At 46.8% G+C, this 23,715-nt stretch overlaps 1 protein-coding gene across 2 annotated transcripts in view; it reads left to right on the forward strand.

The window, feature by feature from the left end:
* Positions 1-7,154: 7,154 nt before the first annotated feature.
* The window catches only part of cwc22 (CWC22 spliceosome associated protein homolog), a 34,456-nt gene continuing 17,895 nt past the window's right edge, over positions 7,155-23,715 (forward strand). Inside the window, exons 1-4 of one of the 2 annotated variants that reach the window (XM_042336103.1) lie at positions 7,155-7,290; positions 17,404-19,943; positions 21,687-21,904; positions 23,154-23,218. In XM_042336103.1, coding sequence (XP_042192037.1) covers positions 7,280-7,290; positions 17,404-19,943; positions 21,687-21,904; positions 23,154-23,218 — 2,834 coding nt within the window. In that variant the 5' untranslated portion in view covers positions 7,155-7,279. The remainder of the gene's footprint in view (positions 7,291-17,403; positions 19,944-21,686; positions 21,905-23,153; positions 23,219-23,715) is intronic. The other variant, XM_042336104.1, reaches the window with a different exon arrangement.

Genomic DNA, 23,715 nt, shown 5'->3' on the forward strand with positions numbered 1-23,715 from the left:
TGGGGGAGAGGGAGGTGACTGTAAGCACGATCAAAAAAGAAGGTCTTTAGCTGGGATTTGAAAGTGAGGAGTGAGGGGGCAAGGCGCAGGGATCGAGGGAGAGAGTTCCAGAGTTTCGGGGCGTAGTGGCTGAAGACACGGCCACCGATGGTGGAGCGGAGGGAATGAGGGACAAACGGGGCTTGGAGCCAGTCGAGCGAAGGCAGCAGGTGGTGAAGTGGGTGTGGGGGGCAAGCAGATAAGAGGAGGGTAAATTGTAATCACATGAGTTACATTCCCCTCTCCAAGAGGCTAAGGACCGAGGCTTTTCAGAGCTCTGGCATCATCTCATCTGGGAATCGTTTCATCCAGGGGATTGTTCTTGGTGTAGAAACGTATTGAAAACACTGCTGGAAAGGATTTTACACAGGACACAGTACACAGAGACCATTCTTTGCTGATTATGCAGTAGTAACCAAGGAATTGGCTATTTATAGAATACGTTAACGAACATCGTCATCAATGCTGCTGTTCTGTTCTGTCCGTCAGTCAGTCATAACCAGGCTGGATATAAATGACACAGGACCTCTCCGTCATGTCTCTCTCTCGCTCTCTCTCTCCACTCTGCTTGCTACATTTGTCCTTCTTCAGAGCAGTCCCCAAAATATATCAGAAACACCTTCAGTTGAAGTTAAAATCTCTTTGCTCTATTTCATTTTCCCATTCGCTAGGCACTCGATTTCCCAGGTATATAATGTCCACCATTTCCACCTCCTCGCCAGTTCTTTCATTTTCAAGACTTTCTTCATTTTCTGTCCTGTTCCTCGTGCTACTGGCAAGATAATGTTAAGTATTTTTGTAGCTCATTGTAGATGTAAATCCCAAATAATTTCATGTAAAATTACTAGCGGAATTCCCCCCTGGGGTGTGGAGATTAACAAAAAGATTTGGAGTACTTCTCCTTATCACTTTCCAGTGAGCACTGCTAGAACCTCCACATCTAAACGTTGTGTGAGAACATGATTCGATACCAGCTGTGATCTCTGCAGCTGAAGAGCTTGAAAATACTTTAAGGGCCCTATTTAAAATGAGTGGGCACTTTCACGAAGTACCAGCACATTAATACTTTTCATTTAAAGGTCACCAATGACATCCTGACCATCTGCGACCAGGGCTCCCTCTGCCTCCTCGTCCTCCTCGACCTATCGGCCGCATTCGATACGGTCGACCACGCTATCCTCCTCCACCGCTTGTCCTCCCACCTCAACCTTCAAGGCCCTGTCCTTGAGTGGTTTAGGTCGTACCTCTCCCACCGTCTTCATTTTGTTTCCACAAACGGCTTTTTCTCCGACCCCGCACTGTCTTGTGTGGTGTCCCTCAAGGCTCTGTCCTCGGTCCCCTCCTCTTCACCCTCTGTATGCTCCCCCTGTGGTGACATCATCCGCAGACATGGGGTTCACTTCCACATGTATGCGGATGACACCCAACTCTACCTTTCCTCCTCTACCCTCAACTCCACGACCACCGATGTCCTGACAGCTGTCTGTCCGACATCGAGTCCTGGACGAGAGACAACTTTCTTCAGCTCAACGTGCGAAAAACTGAGGCCCTCCTGATTGGCTCACGTCAGCGCCTCCGCACCTCAGGCGCTGACAACATCAGCATCCAAGGCTGCACTCTCCACCTCTCAAAGCCATCAGGAACCTCGGTGTTCTGTTCGACCCTGAGCTGTCCTTTCTTCCTCATATCCGTGCCACAACTGGCACCGCCTTCCATCACCTCCGGAATATCGCCAGACTACGGCACTACCTCACCCCTCACGCTGCTGAAATTCTGGTCCACGCCTTTATCACCTCAAGGCTGGACTATGGGAACTCTCTCCTCGCCGGCCTTCCCGCCACCTCCCTCCACAAGCTGCAGGTCATTCAGAACTCTGCAGCTCGTGTACTGTCCCGCACCAGGCTTCGGGACCACATCACTCCCACCCTCGCTCGCCTCCACTGGCTCCCCATCCCCCAGAGGATCGAATTCAAGATTCTCATCCTCACCTACAAGGCCATTCACGGCCTCGCTCCCTCCTACCTCTCTGACCTACTATCCCCCTACCTACCTGCCCGTACCCTCCGTTCCTCTGGCTCCGGTCTGCTCCACATCACATCCCCCGCCCCAACCGCCCTACCATTGGTGGTCGGGCCTTCAGCCTCTCAGCCCCTAAGCTCTGGAATTCTATCCCCCAGTGCCTTCACCGCCTCCTCCCTTTCCTCCTTCAAGGCCGGTCTCAAAACCTTTCTCTTTGACCGAGCCTTCAGCTCCCCTCTCGACTCTCTACCCCCTCCTCGCTCCTTCCCTTCCCTCACCCTGACCATTTCAGGAGTCCTGTAGCTCAGTGGTTAGAGCACTCGCTTTGCAAGCGAGAGACCAGAGTTCAATTCCAGGCAGAGGGCGAAACCTTGGGCAAGTTTCCTTACTCCACACAGAGCCTAATAATAATCCCTCCAAAACCAAAAACAATAATAAATTGGTCATTTTCAATCTACGACTGTTTGTGGGACATTGCTGTGCGCAATTGGCTGCCGCGTTCACCCAAAAATATACAGTCAATTCACTTTAGAGTATATTCTGTGAAGCGCTTTGGGACGACCTGCCGACGTGAAAAGCGCTATATCAAATGCAAAGATTATTATTATTATTATTATTATTATTATTTCCCCCCAATGCTCAGGTCCTGACCCAACTGTCCGGCGCCTTGGGACGTCCTCCCGACGTGAAAGGCGCTCTATAAATGAAATCTTGTTGTTGTTGTTGATGTTGTTATTCCAATGCTTTCCGGAACTAGATAAGCAGGATGCGTCCGTCCAGGGAGAGAGAGCGCGCATTTCATTCCAACAATCTATCCCCGGGATTTCCAGGGGTAGGTGGGATGCATGGAATCCTCAGCTTGGTTTGGACACTCTGAAGCATGGTGATGGGTTTCCGCATGTGTCAGACACCCGGCTGACCCTCCCACCCAAAAATACGAGTACATTGTGAAACCATAATCTCAGCGTGAGTTGCTATACTGGAGATAAAAGAGGAAACCAAATAAAGTGCGTTTAATTTGTGCTGTTTTTTGTGTTGAGCTGTATTTTTTCTTCACTTTGTTCTGCATGCAGTTCGAGTCTCTGATTAACGTAATGAAGGGCATGTCAGAGCACCAAAGTCTTCCTTTCCTGGGAGCAACTGATCAAAACCATGATAACTAAAGGAATGGCCATCCAACGTAGTAGAAATTGAAGAAAAAAAAAGAAATGAGTCATTCAAAGTAACAAAACGCTGGCAAAGATGAGCCCGTGCTAACATAAACATCATGGGTTGTTAAAGGAGGCAAGAAGGAAAAGCAACGAGGACATATTTGGACAGATTCAATAAATAAACTGTAAAAAACTTTCAAGAACTGTCAACCCCAGGCAACTGGGCTTCAAATTCTTCTTGTGGAGGGAAGCAGGCAAGTCAAAGGGAAGCTTGTTATTAATACCATAGTTGGCGGAAGATTTTTATGGAGTGGAGGGTGGGGGAAGAGGTAGACATACATCCAACCCCTCAATATTTTCATTTTGGGGGGTTATTACCCCCTTTCCCCCTGCCTTGGTTCCACCACCACTGATTAATACCCTTTCACCAGCTGAATAGGAGGCAGTTTTCAACTTCTAAGACCCTTGTACGCACCTGTTATCTGATGGGGAAAGACAGGTAGTTTGCTGAGTGTAATGATGTTGGTTAGGTCTCAGATACATTGATCAATAAAACAGGTCACTGCATTGATCTGTCTATGACTCTTGACAGGCAGTAAATGCAGAAGAAAAGCAGCATTATTCCAGAAGTATTTTCTGAGTGCAATTGATTTTGTGTATGAACCAGTTCTCTACAATTAGAAAGTATGGCATTCAGTAGACATCCAACTGATCTTGTATAAGATATCTATCCAATGTGGAAAAATACGCTTCTGAAATGTCCACCGCAATGAACCTTATTGGTGTATCCGACACTTATATGTTTCATTTACTGAGATTATCCATTTCCACAATATTAGTTTAAAATGCGTAAAATAGACCTATTTAGAAATTGCATTGTTAAATCTATTAACCAATTCCTGTTGCTTAGATGATAACAATAATAATAATAATAATTCTTGCATTTGATATAGATGTTAAGGTTTAGCAAGGTGGTGACAGTTATTGTTGCATTGATCCATTCGTTTCAGTTCTACCGATATAAGTAAAATATACAAAAAAGGCATAATTGAGAAGCTTTCCGTTAGCAACAATTTAATTATAAAGCTGACTTGTCTTTCCTTCAGTATCAGAGGATTTATTATTCGGCTTTGGATTCACAGCCTTTTTATAGCCATTCATTTCAAAGTATTTGTTATCCCTTGTGAATGCAAGGAGTGTGAATCTAAAGGAAATATTTCAGTTTCTACTCCAATGTACCTCCACTTGCCCTTTGCAATTCTATGCAATTATTTTCATTCACGTTAAGAAATGTAATCCCAATCCTATCTCTTACATTGTTCAGGTTTTTTCAGTGCTGCCACCTCTTGTAACAGACAAGCAACAAATCCTGCAAAAGGAATCCTTATCACCCCTGATCTTGGATCCTGTGCTGATCCTTAAAAGGCCGAAAGTAAATACTTCAGGGTTTAATAATTACTCCACACCATTATGTCTTTGTTTTAGAATCTATGTGGTCAGCCGGTGCACCACAAGCGGTATACCATTCCCACCACGGACATGATGAATCGAATAGCCTTCTTCTGTCTATTAAATTTACATGGTTCTACAGTCCCAAGTCTTGCTTAAATAATGGATATTACCATTCAGACCAGATGTGTTTAGCGGAATGGAAAATACTAGTTTTATTTGCTTTAAAACACAAAAATCAGAAGTGCTGTCGACACAATATTTTACAGGGTCAAATCAAATACCCTTCCCTTTATACAAATGTGTACTATTTGATAGAGTGTTGCAATGAGAAATCTAGTTATCTGAACAATTGGCAAGCAGAATTGATTTTTCCTCAAGAAACTTGTGTTCTTAGAATAAAGTGTGATATCAGATTCATAAAAAATCTTTCTTAGTACATTGTACTGTTTTTGATTCAAAGAGTTTTGAAATAGTTTAGTCATTCCTCACTAGACAGAGTAAATTGATTATATAATAATAATTATAATAATCCTTACATTTGATATAGCACCTGTCATATTGGTAGGATGTCTCAAACTGCTTGACAGGATATACTGTATGTTATTGTAATTATTCAATAAGGTGCTATATCAATTGCAAGGATTATTATTAATATCATTATTTATGATCACGAACGCCAGGATAATTGGTGAATCAGGTTCTATTAAAGGTGAGGTGACACATAATTATCAGACTTTTATTTTCCAATCTCCGTTTCATTTCATCCTTTGTCGCTTGAAGTGCCCTGACTCAAGCACGGGACGACTTGTGTTTCTGTAAAGTGAGAGAGGGTCTCAGTAAAAACGTAATGGTGTATTTTCTTACTCTTTTTAAACTTAAACGGTGAGAAAACACTTAGCTCTACAATTATAGATTTTGTCTTTCCAAATTTGTCTGCAAAGAGCATTAAAATATATAACACACTGGCTAAGTAACCATAACAGTGGTAATGGCGGGAACAATTTGAAAATGATAAATTCAAAGTATCATACAAAAGGTGTAATTGAGGACAAGAATTGCAAAGCCTGCAGTATTCCCCTGTCTGAGATCAGCTAATTCAGCACAGACTGGATCTTACTGATTTTCATGGCTCAGTCCCAAATGATCAAAGAACAAATAGTACATGTACATTGAATTTAGATTCATTTTGTTTGAAAACGTGTACTCTTGATATTTATTATCATGGGGGGGGCGGGGGGGGGGGGGGGAACATCTTGGAACAAGTATGCTTGGTTAATTGGTAATTTAACTAAGCATAGTTTGGCTGTTTGTGGGTCATTGCTACAGGTAAATCGGCTGCCACAATTGCCAAGAAAATACGGTTGCTACACTTAACAGTAAATCCTGCGAAACACTTTGAGAAACCCTCCCACTGCGACAGGCATTATATCAAATGCAAGGTTTATTATTATTATAATTATTATTATTATTAAATTTTAAGGCAGGATACATTAGATCCAATTTGTGAGTCAGGAAGAAATATGTTGTTACAAGGGCAGCATTGGCGTTAGACAGAAGATATACTGAGGTATACAGTCCAGAAACCTTCCTGATTTGCTGTGAGGTGTAAGTAAATAGTTACGCTGATGATGTTAACAGTTCAAAGACAAAAGCTACGATTTTTCACTGTCTTTCCTTTTAAAACAATCGCACTCCGTGTTTGTTTTCGCTCTTCCAGCTGTTAAGTTCTGTGAAAAACAGATCCCACAAGTTAAATAAAAAATAATAAACCTCGCATTCGATACAGCGCCTTATCACGTCTTCGAGAAGTCTCGAAGCGCTTCGCACGATATAATAATAATAATAATAATCCTTGCATTTGATATAGCGCTTTTCACGTCGGGAGGACGTCCCAAAGCGCTTCACAGAACACACTATCAAGTGAATTGACTGTATTTTTGTGGGCGAACGCGGCCGCCGATTGCGCACAGCAATGTCCCACAAACAGTCGTAGATTGAAGTGACAAAATTAATAATAATAATAGTAATAATAATAATAATTCGGTCACTTCAATCCACGAATTGGGGGCCGCGTTTCACCCACAAAATATACAGTCAATTCACTTTACGGGTATATCCCGTGAAGCGCTTTGAGACGTCGCAACGATGTGATGAGAGGCTCTGTATGAAACGCAAAGATTATTATTATTATTATTATTATTATTATTATTATTATTATCACTCAGTGGGACTGGAGAGACACCTCCTGCCCTGAGCCTGAGGGCGCTGGCGTGTCGCTGCCATTGATACCTCCGGCCTGAAGGGGGCGCGCTGCCTCCCCCACCGCCCGCCCGCCCCGCGTGCCACGGATTCCTCCGACCTGCAGGGGGCGCGCGCTGAGGTTTGGCTTCCCGACGGCGCGGGCGCTCTGACTGCGCGCGTCCTCGGTGCGAGGGATCGCAGTCCGGGGCCTCGCCGTTTGGCAAAGTGAAAGTCCCGGCACCTCGGCGCCAAACTTACTCGGCAAAGGCGGGCGGGAGAGAGAGGGAGAGGGAGGGAGGGAGAGCGGGAAGGAGGGAGCGCCGCCGGCGGCCCCGCAGCGACGCGAGAAACACCTCGCCACCGCCGCCTTCAGCAACATGCCCAGGAGGTGAGGCGGCGCCGACCGAGCGAGCGACCGACCGACCGAGCGAGCGCAGGCCCCGCGGGGCCTGGGCCTGGGGTTCGCGCGCAGGCCGGCGAGGAGGGTCGTGGAGTCGGGTCGGGCCGCCGCCGAGCACTCGCCCTCCCCCCACCCCGGGGGCTGAGGCCGCGGCCCGCGCGTGCATTTCTTCTCGGCCACGAAGCGGAAGGGCGACGTCGTGCGCGGGCCCGGGGTGTGGGGGGGGGGAGGCCCGAGGCCGGGGGTCCGGCTCGCGTGTGTGTGTGTGTGTGTGGTGGGGCCTCGGGCCTGGGGGGGGGCGGGGGAGCGGCGGCCTCGCGCTGTCTACCGCTCGGAGCCACTTCTTACCCCCGTCCCCCACCACCGCCACCACCACCGCCCCCTTCAGGGTCTTTACTCGGTCGGAGTCGGTCCCCAGAACTCAGGCCCCGGTACAGACCGCGTCAAGTCGGCCTCAAAAGTTATTGTCTCCCTTTTCCCCCCACAAGTGGCGATGGTCGGTTTAAGGATTCTTTCAAACAACAGCGGTTTTTCTCTCCATTACCCCTGACCCCCTCTTTTTCTCCTGACCCCCCTTTCCCCTGACCCCCTTTTCCCCTGACCCCCCCCTTTTTCCCCTGACCCCCCCTTTTCCCCTGACCCCCCCCCTTTCCCCTGACCCCCCCCTTTTCCCCTGCCCCCCCCCCCCCTTTTCCCCTGCCCCCCCCCTTTTCCCTGCCCCCCCCCTTTTCCCCTGCCCCCCCCCCCCTTTTCCCCTGCCCCCCCCCTTTCCCCTGCCCCCCCCCCTTTTCCCCTGACCCCCCCCCTTTTTCCCCTGACCCCCCCCTTTTTCCCCTGACCCCCCCTTTTTCCCCTGACCCCCCTTTTCCCCTGACCCCCCCTTTTTTCCCCTGACCCCCCTTTTTTTCCCCTGACCCCCCCTTTTCCCCTGACCCCCCTTTTCCCCTGACCCCCCCCTTTTCCCCTGACCCCCCCCTTTTTCCCCTGACCCCCCCTTTTCCCCTGACCCCCCCTTTTCCCCTGACCCCCCCTTTTTCCCCCTGACCCCCCCCTTTTCCCCTGACCCCCCCTTTTCCCCTGACCCCCCCCCTTTTTCCCCTGACCCCCCTTTTTCCCCTGACCCCCCCCTTTTCCCCTGACCCCCCCTTTTCCCCTGACCCCCCCTTTTCCCCTGACCCCCCCCTTTTCCCCTGACCCCCCCTTTTCCCCTGACCCCTCCCCCCCTTTTCCCCTGACCCCTCCCCCCTTTTCCCCTGACCCCTCCCCCCTTTCCCCTGACCCCTCCCCCCTTTTCCCCTGACCCCTCCCCCCTTTTCCCCTGACCCCTCCCCCCTTTTCCCCTGACCCCCCCTTTTCCCCTGACCCCCCCCTTTCCCCTGACCCCCCCCTTTTCCCCTGACCCCCCCCCTTTTCCCCTGACCCCCCCTTTCCCCTGACCCCCCCCTTTCCCCTGACGCCCCCCCTTTTCCCCTGACCCCCCCCCCTTTTCCCCTGACCCCCCCCCCCCCCCCTTTTCCCCTGACCCCCCCCTTTCCCCTGACCCCCCCTTTCCCCTGACCCCCCTTTTCCCCTGACCCCCCCCTTTTTCCCCTGACCCCCCCCTTTTTCTCCTGACCCCCCCCTTTTTCTCCCTGACCCCCCCCCTTTTTCTCCTGACCCCCCCCTTTTCTCCTGACCCCCCTTTTCTCCTGACCCCCCCTTTCCCTGACCCGCCCCCCTTTTCCCCTGACCCGCCCCCCTTTTCCCCTGACCCGCCCCCCTTTTCCCCTGACCCGCCCCCCTTTTCCCCTGACCCGCCCCCCTTTTCCCCTGACCCGCCCCCCTTTTCCCCTGACCCGCCCCCCTTTTCCCCTGACCCCCCCCCTTTTCCCCTGACCCCCCCCTTTTCCCCTGCCCCCCCCCTTTCCCCTGCCCCCCCCCCCCCCCCCCCTTTTCCCCTGCCCCCCCCTTTTCCCCTGCCCCCCCTTTTCCCCTGCCCCCCCCCCTTTTCCCCTGCCCCCCCCCCTTTTCCCCTGGCCCCCCCCTTTCCCCTGGCCCCCCCCTTTTCCCCTGGCCCCCCCCTTTTCCCCTGGCCCCCCCCCTTTTCCCCTGCCCCCCCCTTTTCCCCTGCCCCCCCCCTTTTCCCCTGACCCCCCCTTTTCCCCTGACCCCCCTTTTTCCCCTGACCCCCCCTTTTTCCCCTGACCCCCCCTTTTTCCCCTGACCCCCCCTTTTTCCCCTGACCCCCCCTTTTTCCCCTGACCCCCCCTTTTCCCCTGACCCCCCCTTTTCCCCTGACCCCCCCTTTTTCCCCTGACCCCCCCCCTTTTCCCCTGACCCCCCCCCCTTTTCCCCTGACCCCTCCCCCTTTTCCCCTGACCCCTCCCCCCTTTCCCCTGACCCCTCCCCCCTTTCCCCTGACCCCCCCCCTTTTCCCCTGACCCCCCCCTTTCCCCTGACCCCCCCCCTTTTCCCCTGACCCCCCCCTTTCCCCTGACCCCCCCCCTTTCCCTCCCCCCCCCTTTCCCTGACCCCCCCCTTTCCCCTGACCCCCCCCTTTCCCCTGACCCCCCCCCCTTTCCCCTGACGCCCCCCCCTTTTCCCCTGACCCCCCCCCCTTTTCCCCTGACCCCCCCCCTTTTCCCCTGACCCCCCTTTTCCCCTGACCCCTTTCCCCTGACCCCCCTTTTTCCCCTGACCCCCCTTTTCCCCTGACCCCCCTTTTCCCCTGACCCCCTTTTTTCCCCTGACCCCCCCTTTTTCCCCTGACCCCCCCTTTTTCCCCTGACCCCCCCTTTTTCCCCTGACCCCCCCTTTTTCCCCTGACCCCCCTTTTTCCCCTGACCCCCCCTTTTTTCCCCGACCCCCCTTTCCCCGACCCCCCTTTTCCCCGACCCCCCCTTTTCCCCGACCCCCCCTTTTTCCCCTGACCCCCCCTTTTTCCCCTGACCCCCCCTTTTTCCCCGACCCCCCCTTTTCCCCTGACCCCTTTCCCTGACCCTTTCCCCTGACCCCCCCCTTTTCCCTGACCCCCCCTTTTCCCTGACCCCCCCTTTTCCCCTGACCCCCCCTTCCCCTCTATCCCCCCCTTTTTCCTCTGATCCCCCCTTTTTCCTCTGATCCCCCCTTTTTCCCCTGACCAGTTTTCCCCTGACCCCCCCTTTCCCCTGACCCCCCCCTTTTCCCCTGACCCCCCCTTCTTATTCCCCTGACTCCCCCCTCGTATTCCCCGGACCCCACCCCTCGTATTCCCCGGACCCTCCCCCCTCGTATTCCCCGACCCCACCCCTCGTATTCCCCGGACCCTCCCCCTCGTATTCCCCGGACCCCACCCCTCGTATTCCCCGGACCCCTCCCCCCCTCGTATTCCCCGACCCTCCCTCCCCTCGTATTCCCCGGACCCTCCCCCCTCGTATTCCCCGGACCCTCCCCCTCGTATTCCCCGGACCCCTCCCCCCTCGTATTCCCCGGACCCTCCCCCTCGTATTCCCCGGACCCTCCCCCCCTCGTATTCCCCGGACCCTCCCCCTCGTATTCCCCGGACCCTCCCCCCCTCGTATTCCCCGGACCCTCCCCCCTCGTATTCCCCGGACCCTCCCCCCTCGTATTCCCCGGACCCTCCCCCCTCGTATTCCCCGACCCTCCCCCCTCGTATTCCCCGGACCCTCCCCCCTCGTATTCCCCGGACCCTCCCCCTCGTATTCCCCGGACCCTCCCCCCTCGTATTCCCCGGACCCTCCCCCCCTCGTATTCCCGGACCCTCCCCCCCTCGTATTCCCCGGACCCTCCCCCCCTCGTATTCCCCGGACCCTCCCCCCTCGTATTCCCCGGACCCTCCCCCCTCGTATTCCCGGACCCCCCCCCCTCTTATTCCCCGGACCCCCCCCCCTCTTATTCCCCGGACCCTCCCCCCCTCTTATTCCCCGGACCTCCCCCCCCTCTTATTCCCCGGACCCTCCCCCCCTCTTATTCCCCGGACCCTCCCCCCTCTTATTCCCCGACCCCTCCCCCCCCCCCCCCCTCCCCCTCTTATTCCCCGACCCCTCCCCCCCTTATTCCCCCCCCCCCCCCTCTTTCCCTGACCCCCCCCCTTATTCCCCTGACCCCCCCCGTCCTCTCTTTTCCCCTGACCCCCCCCCCTCCTCTCTTTTCCCCTGACCCCCCCCCGTCCTCTCTTTTTCCCCTGACCCCCCCCGTCCTCTCTTTTTCCCCTGACCCCCCCCCCCCGTCCTCTCTTTTTCCCCGACCCCCCCCCTCTCTTTTTGCCCTGACCCCCCCGTCCTCTCTTTTTGCCCTGACCCCCCCCGTCTCTCTTTTTGCCCTGACCCCCCCCGGCCTCTCTTTTTGCCCTGACCCCGTCCTCTCTTTTTCCCCTGACCCCCCCCCGTCCTCTCTTTTTCCCCTGACCCCCCCGTCCTCTCTTTTTCCCCTGACCCCCCCCCCGTCCTCTCTTTTTCCCCTGACCCCCCCCGTCCTCTCTTTTTCCCTTGACCCCCCCTGACCCCCCCCTTTTCCCCTGACCCCCCTTTCTTTTTCCCCTGACCCCCCTTTCTTTTTCCCCTGACCCCCCTTTCTTTTTCCCCTGACCCCCCTTTCTTTTTCCCCTGACCCCCCTCTCTTTTTCCCCTGACCCCCCTCTCTTTTTCCCCTGACCCCCCTCTCTTTTTCCCCTGACCCCCTCTCTTTTTCCCCTGACCCCCCTCTCTTTTTCCCCTGACCCCCCTCTCTTTATCCCCTGACCCCCCCTCTCTTTTTCCCCTGACCCCCCTGTCCTCTCTTTTTCCCCTGACCCCCCCTGTCCTCTCTTTTTCCCCTGACCCCCCCTGTCCTCTCTTTTTCCCCTGACCCCCCCGCCCTCTCTTTTCCCCTGACCCCCCCTCCCTCTCTTTACCCCTCACCCCCCTCCCTCCCTTCTTTTACCCCTCACCCCCCCTCCCTCCCTTCTTTTACCCCTCACCCCCTCCCTCCCTCCCTTCTTGTTCCCCTCACCCCCCTCCCTCCCTCCCTCCCTCCCTTCTTGTTCCCCTCACCCCCCCCCCTTCTTGTTCCCCTCACTCGCCCTCTCTTTTTCCCCCATTTACTCTGGGAAAGGACTTCAGTTATATTAAATTAAATCTCCCTTATGTGTCGGATGGTTGGGTTTGACACCCTGCTTTTTTTTTTGGTCGGGCGGAAATGTGAGGCAATTTGTGATGAATTAAGTACAATTGGGGGGCACAGGGACTCATTTTGAACTTGTTCAGTAGCTTTTAATATGTTGGCTTTCCTGTGCATGTGGTGTCCTGAAACAGTTACTTACTGTACTGATTCCTGGGTAATAGTTTGTTTGAATCATAATATTCATGTTTTGCAAATTATGCCCTCCAAAAAACAGACACCCCCCCCCCCCCCGCGCCGATTTTATCTGCTCTTCTGTGCGAGACTATAAAGTACTAAGATGTGATCTAAATTAAAATGCAGTTGTATGTGGTGTGAGAAATCCAACTCTTTCATCTTGTGTTTACCTAATTCATTGTAATGGTTTGGCTGTGCAAGTTACCAGTTGATTTGTTCCAGTGTTTATCCAAATAGGCCTGATTTTATAGAGATTTCATGCTGGTTTTGTGTAGAAAGTAAAACCCAATTACACCTGACTTAAGTTTTAAGATTCTCTTGTTGCAATTTATTTAAATTTTCTGATTAGTTAGCACATATCAGGCAACACACTTGTGTTTAACAATTTTTAATGATAATCCTTGTTTGATATTGCACTCAGTGTATTAGCCGGGTAACACTAACCTCCGAGTCAGAAGATTGTGGGTTCAAGTCCTGTGTCGGGACTTGGATTCACATTTTTAAGATGACATTCCAATGCAGTGCTGAGGGGGTTGTTGCGTTGGTGGAGGTGCTGTCCTTTGGATGAGACGTTAAACTGTTCAGGTGGATGTTAAAGATCCCATGACACTATTCGATAAGAGAAGCGAGTTTCTCCCGCTTACCTAACCAACAACCCCCCCCCACCCCCCCAAATAAAATTGGTCACTTATGCCATGGCTGTTTTGGGGACATTGCTGTGTGCAAACTGGCTGCTAAGTTTATTATCTTCATTATTTTATCACTAAAATAATGAAGACACTCCAACGTTGGGAGTAGATATTATGTAGTAATCCTGCACAGTCTCTGAAAATGCATTTAAAAATGCACATGAATTCTGCTTGCTCCATTGCCCTGCCCTATATTTACTTCATTCTCTGTTCTATTTTATGTCCTTGTGTCTCTCAGTGGTTGAAAAAGCTTCTTGCAACTCAATCAGAAGAGCATCGAAAATTAATGTCACATAATAGATCTTGTATTTTGAGATTGCATATCAAACCAGTAAACATGTCTGTGATTGAGCAGCTATTGGCAGTTCCCAAACCCAGATGATTAAATATATCTGCAGAATTTAGGAGAGTTTATATTTTTTTAAAACCCTCAAATACATTTATAAGGTCCCAATACATTTAGCTCAATTGTGAAATGTATTAATTGCAATAATACTTGGTGCTAAATAAATTTTACTCCCCCCCCCCCCCACCACCCCCCAATTTATCAGCTAATGCTGTTAATAATAATTTCTCCAGATTTCCTTGTTACCAATTCTCCAAAGTGATCGGTCCTTCATATCATGGCTGTTTGTGGAACCGTGTTGTAATTGACTGAAGAATTTGCTTACAACTCATTATACTTAACTAAAACTTGCGAATCACTTTGAGACATTGTGATATAAATGGCACAAGAAAAAATACATGTTCTTTTCAAGAGTCATTCACACCCAAATAGCTATTTTTGTAAGATATACAATAGTTTATCAAAAAGGGCTCTTCTTAAAGCTTCCTTTCTAGGTCGGTGATTCTCTATTTTTTAAAAAAATCTTTGCAATGTGTATTCTCACACTGGAAGTGGGTTGAAGTATTTGTAAGCAGTAATGCAGAGTGTAGATAGTTATGGAATGTTTAGCAACTTCTTGGAAAAAAAAGTGCACAACATTATCCATGAATACGTGTTCTAGTAAAGAATTTTGTTTTGAACCAGGCTGCCAATTTGAAAACGGGACAAATTTTCAATGGTCTGATGTTACTGCTTTTAATAAGGTTACAAGATTTTGCAGAATCCCAGTGTCAAGTCAGCCTTGAAAATGGGTCCAATGCCTAACTTGCAATGCAAACTCCAACCCCAGCTCGGGTCTGAAATGCTGTACTCTGTCCAATGCCTTGGGACGTCCTCCCGACGTGAGAGGTGCTACACAAATGTAATCTTGTTGTTGCTGGGGGGCGAGGAGGAAAAGCTAAGCAGGGTCTTCCTGAGGAGAGATGCAGGCAAAACCAGGCACTTCCCAATACCTCAGGCAGTGTTAATGATTGACCACCTTGCCTGGTTCATCAGCGATCCTTGGAGATGTAGAGCTTGGTGGAGCTTGTATGTCTTCAAGTGCTGACTGATACAATGGTGCTCGACTGATACAGTGCTGAGTAGTTAAACGTGTTTTTGCCATAAGACGCCATAGATCTAATGCTCTTCTTAAACCAGAAAATAGCAATTGGTGCCATGGAATGTAGTAGGAGTGGGTGATGTGTCGAAACACAAGCAAAATACTGTATAAGCCAAAGTGAACTGGCATTCAGTATATTTACACAAAGTAATTAAATGACTGCAAGATTCACAGTGAACATTTTAAATGGTAGATTTTTTAAAAACATTGGCAAATTGATATAGTATGTGTGAGGTCCAATGCACAATGAATAGAGCTTAGCAATATTTTTTCTTGCACAATATAATTAATATCTACAGTATTCCTCCTATTCTCCTGTCTGCATTTAACTTAGTATCAGGATTTGGGACAAGAAGTTTGATTCAGTGTTTGTCAGGTGAAATGTTGAATTATTTTACTGTGGATTGCAATATTAATATTAATTAACAATATTTAATTGTTGTAAATTCCTTTGGGTTTTCTAAGCATCTTTTAGGAAGATCGTGTGGTGTTAAAGCAGAAACTGTAAAGTATATTGTATAAAAATATATGCATCTCAAAATTTAAAAACAGTTCCTGGAAGTGTCTGTATGTTGGGGGTTGCCCTGGAGCAAAATTACATAAAGGCAAAACTGAGAAAAAAATGAGTAATTTCTATATTAGCAGATTATCACACTTGTATTGTACATTCCTCTGCATTTTACACAGTTCTATACTCAAGCAGCGAATGAATAATATTGCATTCATGCTGAAAATCATTCTAAACTGATTTGAAATTGATTTTCCACCTGTCAGTAAAAAGGTAGCATGAAGGTATTTTGGAATCTGATTTACAATTTGAATTGGGAAAACAAGTACTACAGAGAGGCAGAGCCCAGACCCATATACCAGTAATTTATATGATGTTTTAGATGTACGTTTTCTCACTTTGATGTTATCTCTTATAGTTTCCTGACACCATCCAGCTTCTTTACTCAAGAGATGTGTCCTCACCAAGCTGCATCTCAACGAGCAGTATGAGATTTTTTTTAATACAACAGCCAGTGGCTGAAAGTCAGCGTATTCTACCTTGTTCTAAATCTCTGAATTTGGATTAATTTGTTTCATTTAGAGTTCTATTTTCGCAACAGCAGAACGGACGTCCTCCCGACGTGAACGGCGTTATACAAATGTAATCTGTATTGTATTTGTACAAGTGATTTAAGTGTGAAGCAACACAATTGTGAACAAGTATATCTTTAAAATCGGCCATATTGTTGGAAGTTGAGTGGTGGGCTCATCTTGCTTATGAGGCAGAACACCCAGTAAACGTAAGGGCTTATTTTCTTTCATGCCCCCTCCCCCCCCAAAAAGGGGGCCATAAGATTCCATAATCATTACTAATACTCCACAGTTGTGCATATTACAAATACCTACTTTATGCGTTTAATGGAATATTGAGTCAGTGTTATTTTAAATACTTGTGGGTTTAAAGTGTTTTTCAAATATGTTTTATTTTTATAAGATAAGTTACGTCTGTTTAAATAAAAAGAAACATTTGGGAAACTCCGGTGATATAATTTATAAGATTATTTGCTCTTTCTGTCCTTCATCAAAATGAAACTGAGTTTAAAAATAGCATGTAATGCATAAAACTAACCTGGTGCCACTAATATTAGGGAACTGAAACTCCATTGTGGTGGAGAACGATACAAAAAAAAGTTGGCGTGTAAAAAATAAGTCGGCAGGTGATTAAATTCTGCATAGTACTGTACTTAACATTCCCATCTCTATATGTGTTCTACAAAACATCAAAACTGTTCAGTTACTAATGGACATACAGTAAACTGACCATGGCCAACTTATGACTATTTTACGCACGCATAATATTTTACGCATACTCTAGTGGTGTAGTGGGTGGGCACAGACCTTTTGCGTTCGCCCACAAATATACAGTCAATTCACTTTACAGTGTGTTCTGTGAAGCGCTTTGGGACGTCCTCCCGACGTGAAAAGCACTATATCAAATGCAAGGATTATTATTATTATTATTTTGCAATTGGAGTCAGGCATTGAATCCATTCCAGGGTGATGGTGCACCGTGTTTATTGGCTTAGGCTTGAAAAGGGAATGAAGCCAGGGAGTATCAATCCAGTTATTGATAAACATGGGCCAACTGCACAAAATTAGCCCAGGGTTGATATAATTGTTGCTCCTATTCAGGCAAGTGGTACAACATTCACTGATGTGTTAATAACGCAATGAACCCCCAAAAAAGCATTTTAAACTACTTCGGATGAGAAGTTAACCAAGGTCCCATCTGCCTGCTCAGGTGGATCTTAAAGATCCCATGCACTGTTGGAAAAGAGAAGGGAGTTTCTCCCGTTGTTCTGGCCAGCAATCCCCAAATAAAATTGGTAACTCACTTCATGGCTGCTTGTGGGACATTGTGCACAACTGGCTGCCGCAAGTCGCCCACAAAAATACGCAGTCAATCGACTCTACATTAATTCCTGTGAAGCGATTTGAGAATTCTCAACAACCAGATAAGACGCAACATCAAATGCAGGGATTTTTATAACGAAACCTGTTTCAAAATCTGAATGACTTTTACATTTGTGAAATGTACTGATAAGTTTCTCTGTTTTCTTCAGGGAGAGCAGCAGTGACAGTGATTCCAGCTCATCCAGCGGCAGCAGTAGTAGCTCTAGCAACAGCAGCTCAAGCAGCTCCAGCGGAAGTGGCAGCTCTAGCAGCAGCAGCAGCAGCAGTGGAAGCAGTAGCAGCAGAAGCTCGGCTTCGAGTCCACAAAAAAAGAGAGGCAGATCACCGAAGAATACCAGTGGCCGAAAAGATGAAAGGCGTGATGAGAGATGGGACCGAAATCTTTCACATGGGCACGTTCATATGACAAGGCCTGACAGAGAAAGAAGGGATGAGAAATTTCCTGCTAAAGAAGAAAGACGGTCGAATGTCAGAGACGCAGGACGGTCGAAGGACAAACCATCTGAAAGTAAGAGATGGCGCTCTCCGGAGAGTTCTCGGAGAGAGCCTTCAAGAAGCCGTAGTCCTAAAGAAACAAGTCGAAGGCAACATAGTCCAGATTCAAGAAGTAAAATTGGTGCTGACAGGGATAAAAGGTATAGGAGAAAGTCTAGCAGTTCTTCTCCAAAACCGCAAAGGAGGGAGTACAGGTCCAGTTCCAAAAGTCCTTATAGATCATCGAAAATCGAGGCCTCTACTTCAAAGCTGAGCAGTAGACTGGAGAAAGCTGATAGCCAGAAAAGAAGTCCAGAGCGCAAGGACAAGGCGAGATCTCGGGAAATTAATCCATCCAGCAACAAAAGTTCTTCACTGCCAGAGGAAAATTCTCGTCAAGGGCAATCTAGAAGTTACAGCCCTCCGAGATCAAGGCTAATCAATCCTAGTGTTGGATCCAGGGAAAAACCGAAAGACGATAGGGATAATAGATCAGCAAGCTCATCTTGTAGTCCTCGCAGGGAAGATGTTAAAAGCTCGAAGAGTCCTGATTCACTTTCTTCATACATAAAGCAAGACTCTGAGAAAATTCTTAAAGTAGTGGAGTCAGATCCAGGAAGAGACGGAGAAGAATGTACTGTTACTCAAGGCAGTAGGAATACTTCAGGAAGTCCAGACAGTAATGAACCAAGCACTCGGTCACCAAGCTATCGACGGGAACCACAACCTTCAGTGAGTTCTGTCAGAGAATGTTCCCGCAATAACAGCCCTGAAAGTACAAAGCAAAAATCTCCAAGTCCATCTTCAAGGAGCAGAGATGATGAACGTGAATGTACTCCTCGTATATGGCAACAGAAATCAAGTGGTACTTCCTGCGAAAGAGAGGCTCATAGATCGGGGTCAGAAAGTCCCAGGTCATCCAATAAAGATGCTGCTGATTCTCAAAAAAGCAGAATAGTAACACCGGATCATCAAGAAAAAATTAAAACCCTGACCGGACAAGAGAAAGACAGCCAGGATCAAAGTCCCGACCAAGGGAAACAAGATTGGTCTGAAAATATTCATTCTACAAGTAGCAAAAGTGTCTCCTGTTCTGCAACAAGCTCTGGAAAAGATGTTTCTACAAGCCAGACTCATGATGGATCAAAACATAAAGATCCTACTTCAGGAGGTGGCAAACGAGATGGTAAGAGTGGAAGCTCTTCTAAGAGTCCACGGCAAAGGTCAGCAAGCACGTCATCATCTTCATCATCCTCTTCCTCCTCCTCATCATCATCCTCCACTTCGGGCTCTTCCTCCTCCTCGTCATCATCATCCTCATCCTCCTCCTCCTCATCATCGTCCAGCGATGAGGAGGACAATGATAAAGCAGCTGGTGGTTTAGAACGACCAACATCACGTCCCAGACATGAAAAGGGAGTGTCGAATTCAGAAACTTCACCCCTGCACAAGAATGCCAGCAGTGCAAGAGAGAGTCCAGATGGTAAAGAGGACAGAATAGAAGATATCGAGTCGTCGAGTGAAACAAGGACACTTTGCCCTGCAGATAGCTCAGGAAAGATATCTTCTCGGAGCCATAGCCCTTTGCAAGAGCCCTCTCAAAGCCCACCTTCATACGATACAATATACGGAAGTGAAATATCTGCTTCTAAGATACAAAGTCCTGATGGCGTATCTTCTAGTGAAAGAAAACATGATTTTAAAACCGATTCAGAGGCTTCAGAATCCTCTCCAGTTAGGGTTACACCAAGTTCTCAAAAAAGCAGAAAATCTGGGTCTGATACAGAAAGAGTGGATGAGAGGACCAGCCAGAAAGTAAGTCCTGAAAATAAGGAGCCAGACAGTACATTATCATCTGATCCATCTGTTGACAAAAGGAACCTGCAAACTGCAGAAAGTTCTGAAGTGGAAATTTCCAATATCCAGAGCCCACATGTATCCAGTCAAAGGCAGCAAAGCCCTGTTTCTGACAGTAGAGAGGATAAGGAACAAAGCTATGCTCACAAAAAAAGGCAAAGATCTACCTCTGAAATGGGTGATGATTATAGGTCTGGATCCGAAAGTTATGGGGAACCACCTCACAAAATGACACCCAAGTGTTACAGCCCTGATCCTAGTTTGAGAAAGGCACCAGGTAGTCCTCACTCATCTTCATCAGAAGAAAAGCAGCAGCAAGAGGAAGAAGAAGAAACGCGAAGATCAAAAGAAGGGACAGGTATGGTGTTTTTTCTGTTGAATTGCTGGTTCAATTAATGTGCTGATTCCAAAAAAAATTACGATTCTCATTTTCCTTACCAAGGAAGACAACAAGAGTTAGTCAGGCTGTTGTAATTCCCAAGAGTGGATGGCTGAGAGGCATGTTTGAAGTGATGTTAGGAGTCAGCATCCTTCCCCTATCCCAATGTAAAACTTTGGTATTCCAGCCAAACTAGTACCTCAGAACTGTCATTTTTTTTAAAGTTATTTTTGCCAACTTGAACTGTTGGGTAGTTTGGCGATTTAATACTTTGAACCCTACCTTGGCTAGTAAGTGCAATCAGATGACCAATTAACGTAGATTTTTAAATCGTGACATTAGGCCAGTTCGATGGTATGATCCAATCCAAGTTCACAACTTAGTGAATTTCATATATGTACTCAATAATGTGCAGGCCAGATGCTTCCCTAAAGGAAGAAAGACATGGAACATATCAAACGATTAAACAAGGGCTGATTGGAGCATTAGCAGATGTGGCCTGCAATATCGCTTTCAATTTGCTTTGATAGTCTGGTGTGAAGCTTGGTGAGGGGTGAAGGGAATATACAAATACTTAGCATTTTTTTAACTCTTTAATGGCAAATTATGATTCAAAGCACTTTTTTGCACCCATGGTTGTGCCATTTCCTGCAGAAATATCAGCAGAGTGTTTTCAAGTTGTGAGCCGTACGTTGAAATGGGAACAGTTGAGACAGAGTAGTTGTTCTGTCCGTCCACAAGGTGGCCACAAAGTCCACAAGTTGATTGACGTTCAAAAGCTCAATGCTTGCTTAAAAAAAAGAAACATCTTTCGCATATACCTGAATAGTGCCCATAATTTAAAAATACTTAGGTTTGAGAGAATTGGAATTGTTATTGTCTCCAATGCCACTGTTGTGTATTTCTGAACTGAATCATTGCCTTTATTAGTATTAAAATAAGGGGATATAGTTCCATTTTAATACCTAATGCCCATTTTCTGATATGTAATGCCTTCAATTGTTTTAATGCATTTTAATGTCAGAACAATATTAAGTGATCTTGATAGTTTGGCACTTATTGATTTTTTTGCCTCAGAAGTTTAAAGGACTCCCAAATTTTTTTTTACAAAAAACTTCTACCATTAGTTTATTATTTATTTATAATAAAGTATAACACTTTTGATGTGAAAAAATCATTAAGAACATTACAGATTAATCCAATGATGTACTCTCAACATTATAATTAATAATTCCTTGCTTTGATATAGTGACTAATGTCAAAAGAATCTAAAAACATTTGATGGGTAATATATTCATTGGCAAACACAACAAATTGACTGCTGATGTTTGTTATATTTGTTATATTTTTATGTTTATCGACTACAACCCCTTCTGTTTTTGGAGTATAATTTAACATGCACGTGAACAGGCAGACTGAACGTTGATTTAATATCCAATCCGAACAGCACCTCCAGCACTATACTGGGGGAGTAATGCATTATCGAAATGTCAGTGTAGACTGAGCTCAGGGTCCTGACATGAGGGCATCAATTCACAACCTTCTGACTCGTAAAGGCAGCGAGTTTGTCAGCGAGGTGTCGAATTTTACAGGTTTTGCCAAGCTAATAATTGAATATCAGTCATATCAACCCATTCTAGTTTCAAATCTAAATTAGTTAAGATTAAGAAGTGAATTGCAGCAAAACTTTGGTTGTAATGTATTTTTTTTAATTGTGCACAGTTGTGGTAACTGAAGAGAAACCCCTTGAAGAGAACGATCCAGGAGGAAGTCCAGGAAAAAGTCCTGTCAGAGAAGCCCTTGCCAGTTTGGTGGAGCCTGCAAATACAGGGGATGGGGAGAGTTCAAGCGGCTCTGACAGTGAGAAGAGTGCAGCGAGCAGTGGTGCAGCGGTCCAGAAAATGAAAAGCAGTGTAGTACAGATCAAAGTAAGATCACCGGTAAATCAGTATTAACACTGGATTATCAGCGTTGTAACGTGTTTTTCATAGAAATGTTTTTTTAAAGAAATTAAGCTGTATGTATACAATTTTTTTTATAAACCTTGCTGCTCATCTGGCTACCACTCTGTCATTCTTAACTTCAAATACCTTTTCTCCACTGTTCCTGAGCATTCTGATCACCCCTCCCGGGAGGAAAGATGGACCTGATCCAAGGGCTCCATTAATATCATCTTGAACTGGCCAACAGACAGCAAGGTTGCTCTGATGGTGCCTCCAGGTTCCCTTCCAGCCCTCTGGGAAACACTTAAGAGTTTTCCTGAAAACATTGAATCCTGAAATTAGGAACTCAGCACCCTGAGATTATGATGAGCATGAACTGAACACCTATACTCTCTTAACATTGCTGCTCTTCCGAGTTCAGTATTATTCAAAAGTAGCTTTATGTGTCTTCATGTCTTCAAAGATTGTCACATGTTCAGTCCTAGATCCAAAACAATTTATTCGTAAATTGTAGGATACGATATGAAAAGTCAGCAATGTGCTGAACAAGTATTCGTTTTGGAAACACCCAAATAATTAGCAAAAAATGAACGGTTGACTTGAACATGACAAATGGTTTTGTTTGCACAGCTTGTGTTCACTGCTCTCAGATGATAACTCATGTGAAGGGCGCTACAGTTGGTGGTGGGTGTGTTCTTAATCAATAGTTTTGTGTAAATTAATGTTACAAAATGCATGAATTGTAGATGGAGTTGCTTTGCCCAAGTATACTTTTCAGTAATAATCAGAAACATTTAACTTTATAAAAAGGCCAGTGTTTGGAGCAATGGGATTTATAGTATTGGAGCCTGTTTTGAGTCCTTTGGCTTAAGATAAAGATTTGATGGAAGTTTTAGGTTACCTTTCCTTGGCATTGGAGCAAAGTAACCTCATCTGCCCAACACCGATGCTATGCTCTTATCTTCAAGTAATAATAAATTTCAGTATTTCAAACATTGTTTACATTCCTAGGTGAAATAAATACATCGAGCGGTTTAGTGAGACGAACATTTTAGTCTTATCACTTGTCACTGACATTTTATAACACCCAAATCTGGCAGTAGAACTACATGCCTCAAGAAGTTATGATTACTTTAAAGTTTATTTTTTTGAAAAAGGAATGACCTTTTATTTACCCTTTAGTTAAATTAGATCTATCTGCTTCTAAGAGTACAATAACTTTGTATCTGTACTGTCTTCTTCTCAGCTCAGTTCAACCCACGAGAGGAGAGGTCACAGTCCTCGTCAGAGAAGCTCTTCTCCTGACTATAGGTAAAAATAAGCTTGTTTTGCATGTGTAAACTGATATGGAAACTATTTCCATGTTTGTCAATGCATATTATAAATAATTCTTAGTCTATTTCCCCAAGTATGTAAGATTTTTCCTAACGTATTGCCAAGTGAAAACTTTGATTTGTTTCGGTGATTTAAAGTTCTGTACCACTTTTTTTCACATGGGTTTGGCACAGCAGCAAATGTCTTCTGCTGGTGCACTTCAAATGCTGTATCCATTGTTAGCGGAATCCAATTTGCTTAAAATGGCATTTTCTCGTGTTGCTAAACCTTTATGCCCCCTGGTATCACTGATTATCTTAAGTTGTTTCATATCTTGCAAATCAGATTTTCATGTTTAAAATCATCCTTTATACTTTACCAGTACTTCAAGCATCCTGGATAAATACTGATTAGTCTCAATAAGATTAAAAAGTTGGCACTGGTTTTGTGTCAGAAGTCACATTATACTTCACAAATTGGTTTGCCTATATTTT

Source organism: Callorhinchus milii, unplaced genomic scaffold, assembly GCF_018977255.1.
Source record: "Callorhinchus milii isolate IMCB2004 unplaced genomic scaffold, IMCB_Cmil_1.0 Scaffold6, whole genome shotgun sequence".
NCBI classification, from domain to species: Eukaryota; Metazoa; Chordata; class Chondrichthyes; order Chimaeriformes; family Callorhinchidae; genus Callorhinchus; species Callorhinchus milii.